Source organism: Harpia harpyja, chromosome 7, assembly GCF_026419915.1.
Source record: "Harpia harpyja isolate bHarHar1 chromosome 7, bHarHar1 primary haplotype, whole genome shotgun sequence".
Lineage (NCBI taxonomy): Eukaryota > Metazoa > Chordata > Aves > Accipitriformes > Accipitridae > Harpia > Harpia harpyja.
In genome coordinates, this window is record NC_068946.1 from 34150077 (window position 1) to 34172808 (window position 22732).

Genomic DNA, 22732 nt, shown 5'->3' on the forward strand with positions numbered 1-22732 from the left:
CCGGACGGCGCGGCTCTGCTCACAGCCCCGTCCTCCGGAGCAGGGCCGCCGCCGCCCCTCCGCGCAACGCCGGCCCCGGGCAGCGCGGCTTCGGCGGGCGCGAAGGGGCCGCGGGACGCCCCTACCCAGCGGGGGCGATCGCCCCGTCAGGGCTCTCACCGCGCTTGCCCGGCAAGACCCCCTGCGTGAGGGGCTTGTGCGAGGCGCTGGCTGTCCCCGCGCAGCCGACGCATCTCTTTAGTCTCCTTCGCAATTAGGATCACGAACGTGCGCCGTCAGTGCCAGCGCCTGGCCGCCACCGCTCCGCAGCGGCCGGTAAAACCCGCAGTCCCATCAGAGTTACCGGGGCGACCTCAGAGCAAACAGCGACTACCAGGAGCTGCAAGCAGTCCCCTTACACCGGGCTGCGGTGCAGGGGGCGGGGGGGTGTCCCTGTTCCCGGCTGCCCCGTTCCCGCCTCACCCCACGCCGCGGTAAGCGCGGGACGGGCGGCGGAGGCGGCACGGCCGAGGGGCAGGGGACGGGGAGAAGCTTAGCACCTGCGGTGCCAGCCGGGGGCTCCCGGCGCGGCCACCGCCCCCGGGAGGCCCCCCTGGTCTGTCCCCGGGACGCGCGGGACCCCCAGCCCCCCTCGGAGCGGGCAGCGCGGCGGGGTGTCAGGAAACAAAATGAATTCCCCCCCTCCCTCCCCGGGCAGTGCTGGGTGCCCCTCGCCTCCCGCGTCCGCAGCACGCTGTTTAACCTCTGTGTATTTCTGAACTTGTTGGCTGCATCGTTTGTTTTTACAGGTTTTAAGGCCTTCCAAGCTCCTCTCGGGGAGGACGGAGCTGAGCGGCTGGCCCGCGGCGTTAGCCGTGTTCTGGGGGGCTCCTGCTTTTTGAAAATATGCTGTTAGAAACTACTGGAGCTGACAGCTCGCTGTACTCGAGTGAAAACAAACAGCAGAGTAAAGCTGTAAGAAAGCGGCTTACTTCTGCCCTGAACCACTGAGGGAGCCAGTGCTGAGCAGCCCCCCTTGCCTGCATGTGCAACCGGCCAGCCCTCGGCACGGCACTGCATCTGCCTACAATTAAAGGCAAGTTATTTGTACCAAAACCGCATCCGCTGCTGCCGTGGGTCTGGGGCACTTCTAGATGTCACTTGCTTATCTCCAAAGCTACCCTGCATTTCACAGGACCAGATCCTGCTCTGGTAGCCTCTAAGTACCAAGGCCAGATCCGTCCGGCCCGACAGGGCGGTCAGCAACCGGCTAATGGCAAATCAAACCCTCCACCCCTTGCAGGCCTGCGGCAGGACCGCAGCGAGCACGGGGCTGAGCGGGACCCACAGCTCATGAGGACCATCAGCTCCAAATTCCGGGCAGGAGCCGGGGCTCATCCTCCAGACCACAAACTCCTCCGTTTGTGTTAAACGCTTAAACTGTGGAGTGCCTCTCCCTTAACTAACATGGGCACCGCAGAGCCATGATTACCCCAAACCGGCTAATTCTTCAAGCAGGGCAATTATTGATCTCCAGAGAGGCGTGCTTCGCATCTAATTTTTAATCATTTTTTGTGCTGTGCAAAGAGAAATTAGCCGAGGCAGGAAGGGGGGGACTGCTGCTGAGAAGGCTGCAGGGGAAGAGGTTGCTGCCTCTCTCTGCCTGCCACCCTTGGGAAACTTTTTTCCATCCTAGCAGAAGTTACAGCCTGGGAAACAGCACTGTGCTAATCGCAGTGAAGACAAATTGACTCCATAGCTCAGCTATAAAGGGAAAATACTATGCTCCTCTGTCCTCTCAGCTGCACAGAGACAGTGTCATCTGATACGTGTTTGTCCCACAGAGGATTTGGAAGAGAGGGGACCTGCTCTCTGCCCCTCACCCCAAATAACCCAAACCCTTTGCACTTGCAGGCTGTGTGTGGCTGCTTCCAGTGTCACAAACAAGCCAAGGGACTTTTATTAAATACTCACCAGGTAACACACAGAAAGGACTATGTCCAGAGCTGACCCCTCAAGCTGCTTTTTCTGTCTCCTGCAGCAACTTAGGCAGCACCCATTCCCCACAGAAATTACAGAAACCTCCTCTCTGTCCCGAGTGAAACTGGAAATCCCAGAAGTACAGCAAGTGCCTCCACTCCTTGCTCCATCTTTAGGCTTCTTCCACCAGTTTAGAGAGGATTTCTGATCCCTCTGAGGTAATCACAATGGTATGTTCAAACTGCGCTGATCTGAAATGCACATTTAGCAGTTATTAGGGGGCAAACGTGGCCACCACGCCCGTTAAACTCACGCGTTCTTTTTTTGGCTGTCAGCGATCAGTTCCACAGCTCAGGAAGATCAAAAAATAATATCAGGCACCTTTTATTGTCTACAGAAATTGCAGTCCATTTATCCTTCAGAATCTTAAATTCGGGGGATCCTTCCATTATTATTGGCTCTGCAGCAAGAAAAACAAAATGTATTCTAAAGTTAGTTGCACTCCTGTGTGGACTGTGAAGCAAGCAAGAAAGGGGGGTGTCCCAGCAGGTAGCTCCCCTTCCTCACAGGTCCTGTCCTCCCTGGGGCGGCACTCTCTTGCAACACTAAAATGTGAACTAAAGAGGAAGACAAAATATCAAGGTAGGAAGTTGCCCATTCCTCTTTTGTAAAAGCGGGGAATTTTAATCAAGCTTTAATTAAGACCTCGTGGATAATAACCAAAGCACCAACCACACTTCTAAACAGCAGATAGTTTTAAATATTTGAATTTTTTTAGACAGGCTTAAAATGTTCATTAAATCAGCAAAACAACAATTTTCTTATTTCCCTCTAATTGCCACGCCATTTAGCCACACAGTGAGAAAGAGGGCTTTTCCCCCATCAGCTCTCCATGATTGGTATTTAGCACGTTCAGTCTGCGGGGCCAGGCTCTGACTGGTTCCCGGCGCTGCAGTCCCCAAACCCAAACAGCAGCTCTGGCAGGCAGCAAATGACATAAGAGCCACCAGGCTGCTTGCTGGTGAACCACGGCTTCGGGGACACAATCGCATCCTTCTCATCCTCCACAGCCCAAGTATGCCGGCAGAGTCTCCGCCTTGCCAAAAATAGGCGCCAAATATGTAATTTAAGAAGATTTATAATAAGCATTTCATTTTCTAACACTTATCATTTGGAAGCTATTTCACCCAATTGGTTCCTTAATGCATTCTTTAAAAATGAAATTTTAATCGGCTTCCTAAGGGGTCAGTGTCGCCGACGTCCCCCTACCTGCGTGCATATTTCTATATCCCAGTAAAGAAACGGTACGGATCTGGGCTGCCCCGTGTGTGCTTTTTTAAAGAAAAAAAAAAAAGAACAAACCATAGCAGAGGGTTACTAACCTATTGTGAACGCCATTCCCTCTTCCATTAACAAATCACTGTCATTGGCTACAAAAGAAGATAAAATCGTGTTTATGGCTGTTGGGGCTTTTCTTTCTTTCTTTCTTTTTTTTCTTTTTAAGTAGACGCAACCAGCACTTGGTTTAAACCCTTTTTTGGCTCGCAGGTACCGTGCACGCCGGTCCCCGCTATGAAGCGGAGCACCCGCCGAAAGCGATCCCACCCCGGCCGCAGCGGGACCGCCCCGACGGCGGCTCCTTCCAGCCCGGGTCTGGGGGCTTTAACGTTTCGGCGGTGATTTTTCTTTGCCCCGTGACAAACTTTGCCGGCGTGCTTCGGGCGCGGGCGGGATGCGGGGGTGCGGGGACGCGGGACAGGGCGGCTGCCGCCCGGAGCGGGGCGGGGGAGGCGGTCCGCGGGGCCCAGCTGCCCCGACGACTCCGCTAAACGAGCGATTTACCCTCAAAAATACCCGCGCGACTTTCAGAAAACGAGGCTGGGGCTGCCCGCCAGTTTCCCAGCGCGGAAAGGCCCCCCAACCCCCGGCACCCCCGCCAGGACCGGCAGCGTGGGTGAGTGTGGGGGGCTTTGCTCGTTTTACCGCCCTCTCCCCTCCGCCGCAGTCGTTCGGTCGCCGGTGGCGGAGCGAGCGCGGGGAGGGAGCGGGTCCGGCCGGCGGGGGCCGCTTACCGTGGTGCCACACCTCGGGGTGCCCGTGGAAGTACGACCCGATGCCGTGGCCGACAAAGAAGGGGCAGACCTGGAAGCCACCCCGCTGTGCCACAGAGCTGCAGGGGCAAAGAGGACACCGTGAGGGAGCATGCCCCAACAACCACCACATCCGCTAGCTGGCCCCAGCCCCTGCCACCGCATTGGTACCGGCAGCGGCATCACCCAGCTTCTGCAAGCTCTCACCCCCACCTAGCACCTGGTCACCACTTTGCACCTGCTCCAAAAGCCAGCAGCCATCAGAGCTAGCACCGGTGAGCTGTTCTTAGGTTTCAGAGTTAACATGCCTGCCAGCGGAGACTGCTAGCTCCTGCGCCAGCCCTGCTGTCTAAGCAAGATGGCAGCGTGTCCTCTCCCTGTCTGATGGAGAGCAACCTTTTCCACGAGCACACTGGGAACTCATTTTAACATGGGACAGCTAAATAGCAGCCAGGTCACGCGGCCAGCACAGCACCAAACTGCAGCCTCTGCTGAGTCCTCCCTAGGTGCAGAGCCCATGCTGAGCTGCCTACCCACTGCCTGCACCAGGTTTTCTGCAGGAGAAGAGGGTCCTGCTGCCGACAGGGAGAGTTAAGAGCCCTACTGCTTCCCTTTCGGAATACTGCAAACATTCAGTACCAGAATGTATTGAAACTCAAGCAAATCCGTTCACGCTAATTAACAACGTATTTCTGATGAACCCATCACCACATTAGCAACACCAAATCATAATGATCATGGCGTTTCAGTTCTGCCTGGGAGATCTGTCCTGTCCTTCATGGCCTGCCTCAGGGAGGAGCGTCTCTAAGAGCTGCCTGCAGGAACACGGCTGGGCACTGATCCCCACCCATGTTGGGAAAGCAAATTTCTATCCCGGTCCCTAAAAACTGGAGGACCTGGAGATATTTGGGGTGTCCTCTGGCTGCTGCACCACCCCATGTCTGCAGGCTTCACTCTCAGGCTCTGCCCTTACTCAAGCAGTGGAGGCAGCGGTGGAGGGGGTGACTTGAGGTAGCTTAGCCAGGAGGGCTGCCCACAGCCAAAACAGAAATGTATGGAGACTGGGGGGGGCCTGGAGGTGGATTAGAAGTGACAAGGAAGCTACCCCTGTCCCTGCATATCATCCCCACACTATTTCTACAATCAAACAGGAGCAAGACAGGAAGGCACTTCGCCTGAAAAGATGTCACCTACAACATTAAAAGCTTAATTTGTTTGTTTTAAATCAAGGTAGGCACTTAAAAACTTCAGGTTTGCCTGTATTTACACCCTAACAATTGCTTTCTCAGAGTCTGACTACAGATGGAAAAGCGGAAAAGTTAAGAAACTCAAATAAATGTGTAAACGCTCACAGAAATTAAAGCATGTTAAATCCCATGGGGAGGTGCTTACTCAGGTGCAAAGTGGCCTCAGCTTGCTGTACACAGCAATCCCTTTGCACACCAAGCTTCACAGACCCTGCAGTGCTGGCTCCAGTGCCCGTGGGTCACCGTCCCAGAATTTAATGTCACTGCAGTTGAGAGACATGGTGCTCCACCACAGCGAAACGGCAATGAAAGAGAAGAGTCAGGTCAATGGTTAATAACGCTGCAGTTTTCAGACCTTAAGAGCACGTTTTAACAGGATTTGTATATTAGCTTTTACCTACCCATTGCCCTGCAACAAAGACTCATCACATTTCTTTCATTAACTCTGGAGAAGAATGGAAATTTCAGATTTAGCTGCCCCCAAAGTCCTAAGTACTGGCAAAGAGGGTTACCGATAAGGCTAGAAGTTGGGCTTCATTTGGTTGTATTCAAAGTCCAGGCTTTTACCTTATACGTCCTTTATGTGGAAAAAGATCATGAAGGTTTATGCAGTGAAAAGTCCTACTAAAAATGGAAAAGACTTTCTCCCCTGCCTTTCTATCACATCACCCACGTCTGGGTCAGAGGCTTGGCCCACTGGCTATGATGATGCTGAAGGCCAAGGAAGAAGCACAGGGAATGGCGAGGAGTTAGAAAGCCAGATTACTCAGAAACATACACAAAATGAAGCGGAAGATCTCCAGTGACCAAGCCCAGAGCAATGCAGATAACGATTCCCATATGGGTGAAGCGATTCTCTGAAGAGAGATGGGAGAAGCTGTCCATGCAACACCTGATACGCTTTTCTTTCACCTTCTTCTGCAAGTCTTTTTGCAAAAGCATAAACAATCCCACTGATTATTCTGCTTTGCTGATGTCCTTACATGGCATTCCTGACCACTGAAAGAGCATGGTCATTTTTGGAGATGTTTTGTATTATTACAGGATTTTTCCCCCAGAAAAACCCGTCTTCTGTCACAAGACAGAAAGCTTTTTTTCTGTGCAGCTATTCTTCCGAGCACCATGGCTACATACTCTCCTGCGGGCAGGGGAAGCTCTCGCCCCATCAGTCAGCTGCTGGTGAGGAGAGTGGCAGCAGCAGCAGCAGCTGCGTGCCGGGCACCACGAGCACCAGGGCACACAGAAGGCAGTGTTAAGACAGTATTCCGTCCTCACGTGGTGAAAGAAGTGGTTCTCGTGCATTTCAATGGTGAATTCTGCCACTTCCTTGCCAAACAGCTTGAAAACAACTCTGTTGGCATCAGGACTTCAGTGGTTACTGTCTGTGATCAAAATAGGGGACCTTGGAGCTCACAGGGCTTTGACATCTGCACTGACAGACGCCGGTGCCCCTCCTCCTTCCCGCTTAATAATGTCTACATACAGAGCTGGGGTATTCTTTACATAAAATGTAACATGGTCAATGAACCTGAAGTGACACACCTGTGGAGAAAATAAGCTGCAGGTATGAAACTCAGCCATGTTCAATCTGGTTTTAGCATTTGCATGTGCTTCAGAAGCACCTTAGAGGGAATTTCATTCCACAACTACTAGCTTTACTTTGGAGTATTTAAAAAATACTAGTGAGCTCTTACATCCTTGTGGAGTTACAGTAAAACGCCTAGCTTTCATAAAAAACCAAAGCTACTAACCCCAGCTACAACTTGCAAAGGTAATCCTGTAAATGTACGTGTTGGCTGTAAATGCTGGCAGGGAGGACTTTGAAACAGCTCTGAGAAGAGTGAATTGAACTGTTCATCTTCGTCAGCCTCTCCGGCCTCCAGGATTCCCAGGCTGTGGAATCTGATTTAAAAATCAGGATGCCATGGAGTGGAGCATTTTTGCACAAGTTTGCCATTTGCTGCTGACAACAGCTCAACATTTTGGTCTTGTTGTCTCGTTGCCCAGCTCAGGATCTGTCAGCGGTGGCCTTTCTTTCCAGCTTTCCCTGGAAGGCAACCTTACAAGATTGCAGCCCCAGCTCCATGTGCTGCTCCTTGCAGATAGGCAGCGTAAGATCAGGCAGCCGGAGGAGTTCTGACTGCAAGTGGGAAAGCAGTGAAGGTGGGAGGCAGGAGTCGGCATAGCTGAGCTGGGCTGCCTGGCATCTGCTGTGGGAAAGGAGAGCTGCGCTGCTGGGTGGATGTGCCAGTCTGCCAGTTCCCCTTGGCCGCGGGGACTTCCTTCCAGAGCAAAGGCTGGGGCAGCAGAGCCACACCACACCAACAGCATCAAGGAAAAAAAAAGGGTTCTTTGGAATAATCGTTAAAAATATCCATTGACAACATTTGTCATCACACATTTTATTCTTTGAGCCATGTTGTGTGCTTGGGCAGAGGTGAATTGGGCAGGATTAAAAGCATAATCATTTAATGAGCCCAGTACTTGGTTTTATGTTTTGCTGCCATGTGTTCCAGCCCAGTGGCTGCGGAGTCAAGAGTACCTGCAGTGCTGCTCCTCTTTTGCTGATGGCAAAGCCAGGCAAAGTGTCTGGCATTGGGATGGACCGGCAGCGGCCGAGCTGGTAAAAGAACATCACTGAGGGCCAGGCTGTCCACCTAAACCCATAGGCAGAGCCTCTGGTATGGTGGTATCATGCTTCTGAGAGTGAACAGAGACAGAAGAGCTGGGTGTCAGTTCCCTCCTGAGCATCCTCTTCCCACGTTGCCAGACAACAGTGAATTCCCCGAAAGGAGGGATGAGTGCAGAGACATGCATTGCCATCCTGCCAGCAGCCCAACAGGGAAATTGCCACAAAGCAGCAACAGGCAGGATCAACTCTCTACAAAGCTCTCCCCGATACTCTGGAGCCTGCCCTGAAAGGAGCTCTTGGGTGATAAATCCTTCCCACTAAGAAGCTGAAAAGCGGGTTGAAAGAATTTCCTTAGGGGGCTGGCTCTGTGCAGGAGCACCTACGGGATAACAGGCATCCCAGCTCCAGAGGAAAAACCATCCATTCAGACTTAGGATTGGAACTCCCATTTATGGGGGGACCCCCCCACCATTTTCCTTTCTTTTTACCAAATTTTGCCACTTTTTCCTCAAGGTAGGTCTGGTCCAGTATTCCAAGCCCTCACTGAAGAAACAAAGTGAAACAAATCCCATTTTGAGCATCGATAGCAAGTGCTTCTCTGGGCTCTCTGGTGGCATGAGGGAAGAATTTGGCTGATCAGACAAGATGGCACAAACTGCTTTGCTACCCAGGCTGAACATCCCGGTGAACTGATTCCCAGCTAGGGACGCTTCTCTTGCAGTGCCACTTTCTCTCCCCAGAGATGAAACTTTATCAACAACAGTCTTGCAGAGCAGCGTGACATGAATGGCTGAAGTTGCTAAACAAGCCTGTCTTACACCTCTGGGCAGTGAACACGCTTGGGAAACACTGAAAGAGATAACAGACCTATGATAATTGTTTTCTTACCTAGGGATCTGAATTAATTTTTTTTTTTTTAATTAGAAGTAATAATGTTTTTCTTAGATATATTGTAAGCAAAATGACCACTGAATGGCATATTTGCCTTTTTTTTTTTTAATTCTTGAAAACAGCATCAGCCTCAACTAGATTTGCTCATGATAAAAATATCTATTTTGAATAGTACCATATTATCTAACTTGAGAAATTACAAATTTCTACAGGGAAAATATTAAAAGTATTTTTCTCTTAAATAGTAATCCTAGACTGAGGGAATGCACAACTTCAGGGATTCCCTATAATGACAATAAATGTTGAGGTATAATTAGTAATATTTTTGAAAGCCAACAATTGTTTTTTGAAGGAAAGGTACATTTTAGTTTCAAACTGTAACACAAATTACTGTATTTTTCTTACAATAGTGCTGAACTTTTATTTGAGGTTCTCTGTTTCTGAAAGCAGACATGATGGATTGAAATAAAAGATAATTTATTGCAATGCTTACTTTCAAGTGCAGAGAGAAGCAGTGTAATTGTAATTTACAGTAGCTGTCAAGGAAAATCTATCACAGATGACATTAAAATGACTTATTTTGCCTGAGCCACTTATTGTTTAAATGTGCATAATCTGATAGAAACAGATTTTTTAAAAAATCTGCTTTATATTGTTCTAAATTAATATCAAAACATATACTTACGAGTTAAACATTTTAAACCATTTATTAATACTTTCATCACTACTATTTTTTCCTAAGAGTTGGAAATTGGTTTGTTTAACAATATCACGTTTATGTTTTTTAGCTCTCTACACTCACAACACTTCCATGTCCCTAAACTCACTGCCTAAGAAGTAGATTTCGAACTAGATTTGTTTCTGTCTGAAAGAGAAGCATCAGAAATGGTAGAAGAAAACGGAACATAGGGCCCAATTCTGTTTCCACTGGAACTGAAGAACAGTTTTGCCACCACCAATAAGAACAGGTTAGCAAAGATTCAAATTTTTCTAAGCAAAGTAACTCACGAATCCATGCAATCTTTTATTTGCAACTTGTAGCTGATGGGAGAAGGAACTGCTATCCATGAAACACTCAGTGCCAGCTATCGAGCTTCCATAACAAAGACTATGTTAGAAAACTGAATGCAAATAATATCACAAATTATTTGCATTTGTCTGCAATATAATTATTCCCAAACCTATTGTAGAAAGGAAATATTCTGATTATTTGTGCCTAAGATACATTCTGCATATCACTTGAGCACCTTTATAGAAATACTGATGAAAGAAACCTAGCCACATTTCCATTCTGATGGGCCTAAATGTTTTCAGCTTGTAGGTGCTTGTTCTCAGGTATTTATGATATCCAACTCTCCTGAAACTTAAGATTGTGATGTATGTATGTATTATATATGTCTGTCTGCATGCAAATGTCGAATGACGAATAACCAGAAACACACAGCTTCACCAAACCAAGGTGATCTTTCAGCAGAGGCAGTGTTAAAGTAGTTCTAAACAAATCAGTACACTTAAATCGTCAACACGATAAAATCTTGAGAAATAAAGTTAATGACCTGCTATTTCATATGTAGTTTTGAACAGCTACTAGCTTTGATTAATCTTCTTTTCAAAGGGGGCGCTGACTATATATTTACACTTTGCAAGTAAACTGACCTCCGTACCAACACAGCAAAAATCCAATGTCACATTCAATTCTGTTCTTTTTCTTCTTCTTCCCCCTCCTTTTTTTTTTTAATACAGCTAGAATTAATGTAGTGAATCTGTAATGAAATGCATTATCCTGCATGGAGATTTATCAGATTTTCCAATTGAATGCCATGCTTTGCTAGCACTAGTTGGAGTTCACCTGCATGTTGGTGTGGCGTGTGGCTCTTTTTTGTAAAGAGTTAAGTTGAACACAAAAAAAGGGAACAAAGGTCAGCACCCAGCCGCCACTTGAATGTGAGATTTTTCTTTTTATTCCCCTTGATGTATACTAGGCTCTGTGTTATTAGTCTTAATGATGGAAAATTGTAGTGTTGATACAAATCTTTTTTTCAAAGTAGTAGGCGGGAGCTCCATTTGTTAGTAAGTTTTTTTGTGACTAAAAGCCACGGACAGTACATTTATGTAGCAGTAAAAGGCCTAGATGCTCTTTCCATAGCAGAGCTAATTATTCCTACTGTGACCTTACTGATCTACCCTGTTCCTAGTACATCTCATCTGCACGCCTGTTCCTCTGTGTAGATGGTGTCAGAGAATATGAAAAACCCTATAATGAAACCATTTTCATGATGGAGAAAGGCTACTGGAGTTGCACTTGCTACAAAGAGGCTCAATTATATGAGTAATTGTGATAATTTTCTACATTCATAGCCTTCAATGGGGAAAAAAGAATGAGAGCCACAAAGGAAAATTACTTTAACAAGAAAGTACAGAGAGTAAAAATGGAAGAAGAGACAAAAAGGGGGAAAAAAATAACCAGAAAAAAAGTTTAAAAAATAGATCTGGAGGGAGGAATAGCAAGACAGGGAGAACAACAGAAATGCTCAAAAAGCCTATGTGCAGCTGTGTTGCACAATTAAATTGAATTTTTTTTCTGCAGTTGATGAATGTGACTACTGCAAATGTGCCTCTGTAGTTAGCTATCATTTGTTGTTCCGTGACAGGAAAAGGATAATTACCTCTCAGAGAGAATCAAAGGCTGACATGCCCTTTAGACACAGCCATGAATGCAGAGCTCGATAGAATGCTTGAATAAGAATCCAGTGTTCTGTGCCCCCTTCTACTCAAGAATAAATTTTGTTAAAATGCAAGAGCACCACCAGTAAATTTGTTGAACCCTAGGTGTTCAAAAATATGAGGTGCATCTATCGACTCATCCCATTTGCAAAAATAAAACTACATTTTGAATTCACTTCTATTATATTCATGGACAGTAAGATAGTGAGATATGCATTAAATTTCTTTTCCCAGTAGGGGTCTGATTCAACATTTCCTATGAAAGAACAGAAAGACACTATCCTTTTTCTCCAGGCTAGTTAGCCTATAATTTAAAACTGTCAAAAACACAATTTTATACAAAGTCTTCAATAAAAGCTTCTCAGATATAACCCAAAGAGGTTTTACTAAAGTTTGATTCAGACTCTGTTACAATATTTTTAAAGCTATAAATACATCTAACTGATATTTTCCCATTCTCTTTTTTCCTTAAAGTATTTGAAGATTTACAAAGAAAAAAAAGCAGCATCCTTTCAAGGTGACTAAGCCTTGCAGCTTTTAAGTAATCAGAATGTATTCAATAGCATGTTGGGACCATTAATAGTCCAGAGAAGTATTGCTTAATGAAATGTATACAATATATGTCTATTTCTTTTTTAGAAAACATTTTAAAATAATCCATAGGTACCTTCAAAAAACTAAGCCATATTTTTATTCAAAACCACCAGCAGAAGAAGAGTCATGACTACATTTATGTGAAGGATAGAAGAGATGCAAAACAGGGAAAAACCTCTGAATGTGAACTCTTTTTTCCCCTGTGACGTTAGCATGCACTGCTCTTTGTAAGATCAGAAGCTCTCGAGTTAAATACTTTTGTACTTTTTAAACAAAGAGACTTATTTATGTTGACTAATTCCTTTGTAACATTTGTTATTGCTATACAACGAAAACAATGGTTTCTAACCTTCTCACATTGTTAGACAGATGTGGTGTAGTTTCACACACAAATAAAAAATAAACAAAAACCCACCGCAAATTACATCTGTTAATTTAAATCTACCTTATGAATATCTTTGTCTCTTTCTACAGTTATCTTTGCTGACCCTACTGTAATTCACTTAAAAAAAAAAAAATCTCTCTTACCCAAGGAACAACATTATAGCTTGGCAGTTCACATACTGATATCAGACTGAAATGATGGTTTTGAATCATAAAACATGTCATCAGCTTTATACCAAACCACCAATAACCTTTGTCCCACTTGCCAGCCCTCCCTTTACTTGTCAATATAAGGCTTACCTGATTGTGTTTCCAATTACAGAGAAGGGAGCCCCTGGTCTGCAAGCTGCAATTGCTTCATCTCTACATTTCCTGGCAACCTCCACTAACTTTTGACCAGATTTATCCACATTGCCCACCAAAAAGGTTTCAGAAGTGTCACCATGGTAGCCATTGTAATACACCTAAACATATGCAGAAATGTAAAGACATTTTCTTGTTTTGCATCTAGAAACAGATCATCTCCTTAATTAAATCCATTATTTCTAGGAATGAGCTATATATTGCAACAGATAGACCACGGGTAAGCTGTATTTGCGAGAATGAGACTGGAAAAGTGAAACATTGCAGAGAAAAAAAAAAAAGCACGAAAGATTGCAAGGTGTGTAAGGGTTGCCAATTAAAAATTCAAGAAAAGCAGAAGTTGTGCACCACTGCCCAGCAGTGCACCAGACGACGACATTGCTCAGCTACAGGACATGAGGCTAACTGGGCAGTATGCAAGAAGACAGGCGGGGGCCGTGCATGGGTGAAGGGGGCCCTGGGGGCTGTGGGGTGCCCACCCACCCCGGCCACCTGCCCCCGGGGCCAGGGACCTGCTTGCACCCCACAGGGGTAGGGTGTTGAGCCCCGGTGCTGGCCGTGGGCGCTGGGAGACCCAGCAGGGGCTGGCAGGGAGAGCCGTACCTCCGCAGACAGCATCCTCCAGTGGGGTTTTGAGGGGATGCTGTGCACAGCTGGGTGAGAGGTGTACCCTGCTACCAACACCCAGAGGGAGCCCCACGGAAAGCACGGGCCAAATCCACCGCCAGCTGTTGCACGTTTTCTTCAATCTCATTTTTAAACTACAAAGTGGTATTAACATTGGATTTTACTTCTGACTTCCAGAGATGAATTTTGAAAGAGAATAAACATACCGTTCTGGCACCACAAAGTTTCATGTGCTGAAAATGTAGCACCCTGTTGAATTAATTACATACTGGGTTGTTGTTGTTGGTTTTTTTTTTTGACATTTCATAGGTTTTAAACCTCAGCTCTCCAGAAATTCTCTGCTGGGCACAGGAAACCCTGGCTATGCGCTATGGAGCTCTGCAATGTGCCATTAAAATGCGGTTTACAGTTACGGCAGGCAGGCACGTAATTGTAAGACAAAGCCAAATTTCCCTACGGAAAGACAGATTATAATGGTGCACAGTTTTGATCTTCTAAAACATTTTTTCTCTCCTGAACAGTGGGCAACTATCCTTCTAGGACTAATAACTCACCAAGCTCGAAACACTGAACTTTTGCCACTGATGACCTATTTGTGAAAGACAGACTCACATTCTTTTTGGTCGATTCCAAACTAAAAAAAAAAAAAAAAAAAAAAAAATTGGCTACAGACAGTTTATCCCAAGGCCCGGTTTGTGTTCAGGCTGAGATGTGAAGAAAATGCAGGCAATTAGGAACGAGGGGTGTTTTAAAGAAAGGTGAGTGCCAGCAAGGGCCCAACCGTGCTGCCACCGCTCTGGCAGACAGCAGCTGCAATCCCCTGCTCTATACCTTCCTCTGCCAGTCCAGACTGCCACTAAATCTTTTCTTTTTTTAATTTAATGCCCATCGGGCAGGTTTTAATCTAGCTAGTTGGTATTTAAATGGAACTAGTTCATTTTTAGCTCTAGCAAGTACCACACACAAAACCTCACCATTAAACATCATCATCCTGGAAAAGCAAATACAGATTTAAAACAGGCGAGCTTAAAAATAATAATAATATTTACTGCAGCCCATCAACTGCAATTACATATTTTTGACGTTAATAAGCTACAACCACAGCAACTGTAACACACTAATTCCTTAAAAGTCAATGAAAGAACCAAGTTGTAAGAAACATTAACCTGGTAATGGCAGGCTGAAAATTGCACTATGCTGAGGATTCAGTGATGGATAATGCTATTGTTTCTACACTAAAATACAATTCAAATGCTGCATGATTCAAGCCAATAAAATTTGTATTTCCTCTATGAAATTCTCCCATCTTAATTGCGCAAATATGGATTTTTTCTTCAAATAATTTGAAGTGTTTACACTTAATAACCAGAATATTATTTAATCATTTTATAGAACCTGTACACAATTATAAACAATTTATTGTGCAATATTTACTTTGATTTTTATTCTGTCCACCTGTGAAACGTCCCAGTTTTGCTCATTAAAAATAAGCTAAAAGATCAGTTAGCAACGCTGAAAAGTAATATTTTTTCCTCAGCTATTTTGGAACTGAGCAATTATCAAACACAGCACAGTTCAGTTTTAAATGATAAAAAAATCTTACAAAGATAATCATCAATTCCCATCCTTGCAGGAATCTTCACATTCACAGCAACTTCAAGATTTATTTTATTTTATGATAGTAAACCGAAAACAAATAAAAATATGTCTTCAAAAAAGACCAGTAACATTTAGTCAGACATAATTTGTTAAGCAGAGTAGACAGGGTATGCACACCACATTAATATAAAAATGTTTCATTTAGTTTATCATGGAAAGTATCTGTGATATGAATCTCCACTTTTTTATAATCTAAGGCGTCATTATTATCCTGACAGATAAAACAAAAAAATAAAATGAACCTTAATGAGATACAAAGAAATCAGATGTTAAATCCTTAGCTGTTGCAAACTGATTTAGTCTCATAAAATGAGCAAAGCTACACCAGATCACCAAAGTAAAAATGTAGGCCAAAAATATACTTTAAAAATGATAGATCGCACTGTGTAAACCTGATAGTTGGAATTCTACAGTTAGAAAGTATGGAGATGAGGAAGAATTTAGCAAGATTAAAAAACCCAAACCAAACCCAGTTCTGGATCACACGTGAGTATACCATGCAAAAAAGGTCACCGACCCTAATTTTAATAGAAAAAAATTTTTATAAAGCTTGAAACTCATGCTCAGACGTAGGTCTGCTAGAGGTTTCTTCGCTTCCGCCTGTATGAAATTTGGGGCCATGGAAAATAGTATCAAGTTACCAAGAGTTTCTTTAATGATTAAAAAAAGCTTGTTTTTATGAGATGTTACTCCCTTGTACGTGACATATTATTGCAAAAAAACCTGGTGGGATTCAAAAGACGTCTGCATTCATATTGGAAATAAACGGCATTTTGGGAAAATAAAAACACGCATAGTAAAAAGAAAAAAAGCTTCTGTAAGAGACGAATAATTTTTTTTTTTTTTCCCAAAAATGAAACGAGAATTAGGTTTCCAGTTTCTGTACTTTCTTGCTCCTAAGAAAATCCAGCCAGTGTTTATTTAAATAGCTATAATTGACCATTCTCTGGAAATATTAAGTCACGATTATATCACACTATTTCTGTTTCTGCGCAAAAGGTTCAGGGCTTTTATACCAGAAATGGAACACAACACTACCTTCGGGGATTTTAATAAATGTAGGGAACACTGCTAGCAAAAGAGTTGCTGTCCAAATAGACTGACATACACAGGCCAATGTAGCCTCTAATGACAGAGTAAGATAATGACAGGCCCCACTCAAAATCAGCAGGAAGAGGAAGATCAATCTTGGCAGAGTGAAGGAAAAATGCTGGCTTTCTTCATGTTAGCTCATCTCATACATATCTATCTTCAGCTGCTGCCCAGTACTGTGGTGCTCTGCATTAACTACACAGTGGATCAATAACAATTACACCTTCTCAAAAACATGACACATAGCAGGATTGGGTTGACATTTCACTTAGGCCAACATTGATCTCAGTGCATCTGATTCCAGTCCTAAATTCAAGTCAGGCCTGGGTCTAGCTGGAATAAACACACAGTTAAAAACAAAAAAGGAAACCAGCTGCTTGTGCCTTGGCTCAGAAGTAAACAGCACATCCATCTGTGCATCCCCCATCTCCAATCCACTATTCTTCCTGTTGCTACTAGTGATTCTAAAGTTGATCAAAGACTATTTTTATATGAATTACTCACCGTGACATCAATGTTGATAATATCTCCATCCTGAAGAGGTCGACTGAAACATAAACAGAAAAAAAAAAAAAAAAAATGGTGACAGACAGTTCCCAACAAAGGGAATATAAGAATAAACACCTAATGACACATACATAAAAAATCAGGGGGTAGATATTTTGTGATGGAGGAAGGCAGAGGCAAACAGAATAATCATTTTTAATGTTCAGCTCTCACTACTTAGAGAACAAGTGTAGCTGAATATAAAATAATGAGAAACAACTACCAGAAAAACATATCAACATCTGAAAAATCTACCATTATATTTATTCTTTTTCTCTCACTAGGGTTCATATTTTACTTTGTGAGTAGCTGAATGTATTTCAAGTTTAAAAAAAAACCCACATAAATTCAAATATATTTATTCCTTACCCTATATTTTGCTGGAGAAAAAAAAAATCAGACTGTATTGGGTTTTTTTCCCCACACACTAAACTCTAAAGGCATTATGCTATTTTTTTAAGTGTCTGGACAAACAGGATATTTTTTTTTCTATTTCACATACATTTCTATAACATCTATCAGCATTGTGTGGTAACATGATATGCATCTGCAATACGTTTACATATGACATTTAGTTAAGCTGAAGTATGTTCAATATTAAACACAATTTATTAATTTCAGTTTAACATTTTCATTCCCGGTGGTAAAATGTATATTATTGGGGAAATACCTGTCAGGAATACCATGACATACCACGTTGTTTACAGAAGTACAAACAGATTTTGGAAAACCTCCATAGCCCAGAGGTGACGGATAGGCATTCTGTCTGATTATTTCATGATGAACAATGGAATCTATTTCTTCAGTTGTCATGCCAACCTAAAATATCAAACATAACATCCTGTTAAAAAAGCAAAAATAGTTTCTCATATTTACTAAATGTGATTGCAGCCAACCGTTTCAATGAAATCTTGGATGTTTCAAATACGCTGCTTTGATACAAAACACTGAACTGTCTGATATACTTTATTGATATATTGGACTTTTTTTTTAAAGAGAAAAAGGTTTTAAATAAAGCATGCAGTAGAAATGAGCACTCAAAGGTTCCTAGAAAACCTAAAATACTGTCTATTTCCTTTCCCTTCTTTTTTCCACATTTGCTTTCTCAAAGACACCAATTTTCCATGGCATCTTGTTTCAGTAGCTGCTATAGAAATGTCTGGTTTCAATCCTTTCAAACACAACATTACTTTCCCTTCTTATTTGTAAAAGAAAGGATCTTAATTCTGGTAATTTCCCTGTACATTTATCATAATACACTTGTGCATTTTATGAAATTGTTTTCCAAGTATTCTTTAATTTTATAAAAGATTTAAATATTTTGCTTCATATCTTGAGGATATTTTACCTGAAGTTGCCATAGCCTGGATGATCACAGTGAATCTACAAGCGCTTATCCATCATTTTTAGAAATCTTCATTTTTATGCTTGACGTTTTCTAGATTCATCCTTTTCTCACGATTTTACATATTAAAAAAACCCTCTCATAAATCATTCAGTCATTTTCTGAGTATCCATGGAGTGGAAAATGCACATGCTTAAAATAACATTCTCCTCGCTTTTCTTTTGGATTGACTCTGTCTCTGAAATGGTTAGAGCTGAAATTTGAAATTTGGTAGGGAAACCTCCCTCATTGAGAAGAAGTGCCTTTGAGGGTTCCTCTGCAAATTGATTTTGATTTGAATGAGTTTTGAGCCTTTGAAAATCATACTTTGTACACATACACTACAGTGGCTGTGATTTTGGAGGATTTTTTAGTAACACATGGAATATAGGTAGGCTGTGGCGCAGGAGGCATACTTATCCATATATTGAAATACTGCGTGATCACGCACAGTGAATACAGGGGAGTGCACTTGTGTACTGCGCTGAGGATAAAACCAGGTCTATTTGCTCAGCTTGCATCTTGTTCAGCATGAAAACGTGGTTGGGCAGATGAGGAGCGATGAACCCACTCAAGACCAGGATTTGGGGTTACTACACAACCCCCCTGCTTTGCAGTAGCCATTGCAGCCTCTGTGCTGGGACGGCAGCCGCAGCCCTGGTGCACTGTCTGCATGCACTGGGTACTGCAGCCATCGGTTCTGGATAAATACAGGTTTGTTGCTCCTGCCTTCGCTCACCCATCTATCTTCAGCCTGTAGACAAACTGAACCGCTATGTACCAGATTGGGTGCTGTCTCCCGCTGCTCTGCTCAAGGAATTTGATGTTGCTTTTGGACACTCAGCAGACAGATCCGTGCTCTCTGCATGGCAGGCTTACACACTGCGAAAAGTTCTGCTTTTGACAGTGTCTGCTTTACTTTTAAAGGAGCTTTTGCTAGCTGGTTAAGGTTGGGGAGGCACCTACTGCATACCTCATCCCTTATTTGGGACAGGGCAACCTGATGGTATCCAACAAAATACTTCCATGTTATAGAATTTACTGCTTTATTCCCAAATCTTCAACTCAAACCCAGGAAATGCTATCGTGTATAATACCATACTGTATTTTTAAGTCCCACAGGCAGTAAATGGTAGTATCAAAACCACGCTCAGCCCAAACTTTGTCTCTCTGCATCCATGCATTATAACGCACCTTTGTTATATTGGGGGATGTTACTGCCATTAGCTAAAGAACAGGTGAGAGCTGGTTTGGAGGGCTGCATGCAAGGTGGGTTCAGCAAGACAGCAGGAACAAGTGGAGGGATGGGTCTCTTCAGATAAAATGGGAATGCAGAGTTTACCTTAGAAAAATAGCCTAAAAGAGCTCAGTTTGTTTAGTCTGGTGCACTGAAAGCTGTAATAGCTCTGTTACTGTGTGAAGGGGACAGACTCAAGGAAAGGCAGGAAGCTCTTTAAAGAGCGGTGTTGGCACAAAAACAAATGGGTATAAACTGGCCATGTGCAGCGTCAGGCTGGAAAGCAGAAGACGCTCGCTGTCGATGAGGGAGGGCTTTGGAGCATCCTCCCAGTCAGGGGAGTCTTGGCCAAACACTTACTGGTGTAAAATGGAGCTCACCACCTGTCTGCGGCTGACCTGGGCAGCGGTCTCGGCACTGCAACTCCAAATGCCACCTCCCTCCCAGTCCACAGCTCATGGTCATGTAATTCTTACCTTATACACCTTCTTGCTCCAAAACGTTCATTACCTGTATGTAGTATTTTGCTATTATGTATGATTTGGCACATACTATGAACTGCATCATAAGCTACACCGTGCTGCATACATATGTATTTTACACATGATAACAACCAAAGAGTATTAGCGAAAAACTGCTCTCATTCAAAACCCACATTGCACCCTGATCCTTCAGAAACATATATATGCCCTTAACTTCACATGAGTAAGTTTTACTGTACTGGGAAATAATTGCACATAAAGAAGTTAAACATGCACGAGCCTATGTAAGATCAAAGCTTCAGGCAGTTTTGTTATTGGCCACCCCAGCTCCAGAATTAAACCTCTGGGAAAGTGTGATGACAGCTGAAAGAAAAATGCACAGTAAACTGATAATTTTTTCCCCTTTTAAGTCAATGGCATTGACCTACAGTCCCCATCTATCTCTGCATCTCATAGCTACTCAACCCATTTTACCCTATCCAGTATGCTATTACATGAAATACCATGGCAAGGCTAAAAAAGCACTCTCTCATCTGCAAAACCTTGTAGTAAGCTCCTCCCAGGACATTTTAACTTGGGAGGTATCCCAAAAAGCGTAATGTAGAAACATTTCTGGAAACCATGAAGCTTTATTATCAGTGCACTCCGGAAAATTGTGTGGAATTTGGCAGCTGTTTTTTTCAACAGCAGCTCTACGAGTTGCGCTGGACCCCGCGGGACAGCGAGGGGCTGAAGGATGGATGGGAACGGAGGAGGCAGCCCAGCCCTTTGGACTTGCACACACGCAGAGCCAGAAAGCACAACATACAAGGAAGATGGGCCATGAAATGAAAGGAAAAAATGTAGTGTGGGCCTTCTGAGAAACTCAGGTGATTTGGCACAATCTGAACAGAGGAAGATTACAGACAGAGAGATATTGCATCACAGCCAGCAACTCACTTAAAGTACTACATAGGTCCAAAATACAGGAATAATTAAACAGGCCTATCATGGACTGAATCAAAAGTTAATAAATCCTTCTTTTTTCAGGATCTAACTTAAAGTTAGATGCACATTAAGGGAAAGTTAAAAAAAAAAGTAGAAAAAAACCCCAAATAAGTGAAAGCATAAAAGACATCCAAGCTGTTATGGGACTTCTGTAATTGTTACCTTTAAGCCCTTTCCAGCCAGAAGCAGGACATGACGGGCCAACTGACAAGCTTGACGAAGCCCTTGAATCTGATCTTCATTCTTAATTTCTATGTCGTCTCCCCAGTCTGGTACAATGCCTGTCGTCACATAGTCTGGCTTCTTTATGTGCTTGGAGAAAAAGGATTGAAAATGAAGATCAGAAAACTGAGCATGACAATGGGATCATTTTCTCAGATACTGCCTCCTGCTTCATGGCAGCTTGCCCTTTCTGTCGTAGTATCGACCTTCCTAAGCCATCAGGGCAAACCCTCAAGGCTGCCTCAGTATTTCTTCCACTGCCCTTTTGAACTTAACATTGCCTGTTACTACTGACTTACACAGTCTGTTAGCCTTCCAGTGCTGAAACCCCAGATACTGCAGCTGACTTCCAGCAGACAGTCGCAAGTTTTGAAACTGTGAGAAAGAGACTTAAAAACTCTTCATTTTCTTTTGCAAAGAGGCACGCTTTCTACAAAAGGCACCTAAACACTGGAACTAATGGGACAAACATAAAGAATTAGGCTCAAAAATAAAACTGATCAAATCCTTAGCTTCTCATTCAGAGAAAACTCCTATTAACTTCCATGAGATTGGATTTGACTAAGAACCTTAAGATTTAACTTATTTTAATTTAGAGGTTTTTACTTATTAATCTAGTTCATATGCTGTGCCCAAATTTGTCCATCTACAACATTAAGCACAGGTATCCCAATTTGCTGTGTCAAGGAAAGTGTAATAAACTTAATTTTTCCCACACATAAAGTTCTCAGCCCTCATGTAGAGGTGAAATTTCATTTCTGATTTGTTTTAAATCCACAACAATTTAATGACACATGTATAAACACAACTAATAATAACGGTAATGTCTTGCACAGAGATGGAAATGTACTTTCTCTCAGAGGGTCCTGGGCTGTTTCACTGGCTGGGGAAGAGTCCTTTCACCACGCTGGCCACAGGGCGAGTTTTGCACTGACTTCACAAAATACAGAATCAAGCTGGCAGGCAGAAAACAAAGTGGGCACTTGGGCTGTACACAACAAGACCATAAAACAGCAGGGTGTAGGAGTAGAGTGGGGCAACCAATTAGCTCTCGCAGGACTTTAAATAGGAAGACTATTGTTACTCCTACGGGTATTTCATTTCTACTCCGATAAAAAGTGAAACTATCTTTAGTGGGCTTATGTCAACGGAATTTCAGATTTACATTTCGTTCAGATTAATGGTGTATCAACCCTAACAACATCCTATTGTAGTAGTTTGGGACTTAATTTAGACTGCCCTGCCATTTGCTGGATTATCAACTCCATACACAGCAGCACCCCTGCTTTCCCCTTGGAGGGCACTTTAGTTAACTGCTGAGACCTGACCCTGCTGACCTGATCTGTTAAGGGAGAAGCCCAAAGCAGCATACATACAAATGTCTATGTATACAGTTTCACACCAACATCTTGAAAAACCCGTTATTTCAATGTTATTTCTGGCATACTCTGTATAAATTAATAACTTGCCCTCAAATTTTCAGAGTGGAAGAATTGGACTGATTTTTAGACAGTCTGAGAACTCTGACCTGTGAAGACAACTTTTCAGTATGAGAATATATTTTGCCCTCTTTATGCTAAAAGAAGTATCTAAATACAGAAAAAAAAGTTTG

General features: G+C 43.4%; 1 protein-coding gene across 1 annotated transcript in view; it reads right to left on the minus strand.

Moving 5' to 3' along the window:
• Nucleotides 1–1916: 1916 nt before the first annotated feature.
• Nucleotides 1917–22732, minus strand: part of METAP1D (methionyl aminopeptidase type 1D, mitochondrial) — a 28282-nt gene continuing 7466 nt past the window's right edge. The window contains exons 3-10 of the mRNA XM_052792554.1: nt 21061–21210; nt 17479–17627; nt 16767–16809; nt 12822–12985; nt 4032–4129; nt 3342–3389; nt 2341–2419; nt 1917–2210 (exon numbers count right to left, since the gene is read on the minus strand). Coding sequence (XP_052648514.1) covers nt 2132–2210; nt 2341–2419; nt 3342–3389; nt 4032–4129; nt 12822–12985; nt 16767–16809; nt 17479–17627; nt 21061–21210 — 810 coding nt within the window. The 3' untranslated portion in view covers nt 1917–2131. The remainder of the gene's footprint in view (nt 2211–2340; nt 2420–3341; nt 3390–4031; nt 4130–12821; nt 12986–16766; nt 16810–17478; nt 17628–21060; nt 21211–22732) is intronic.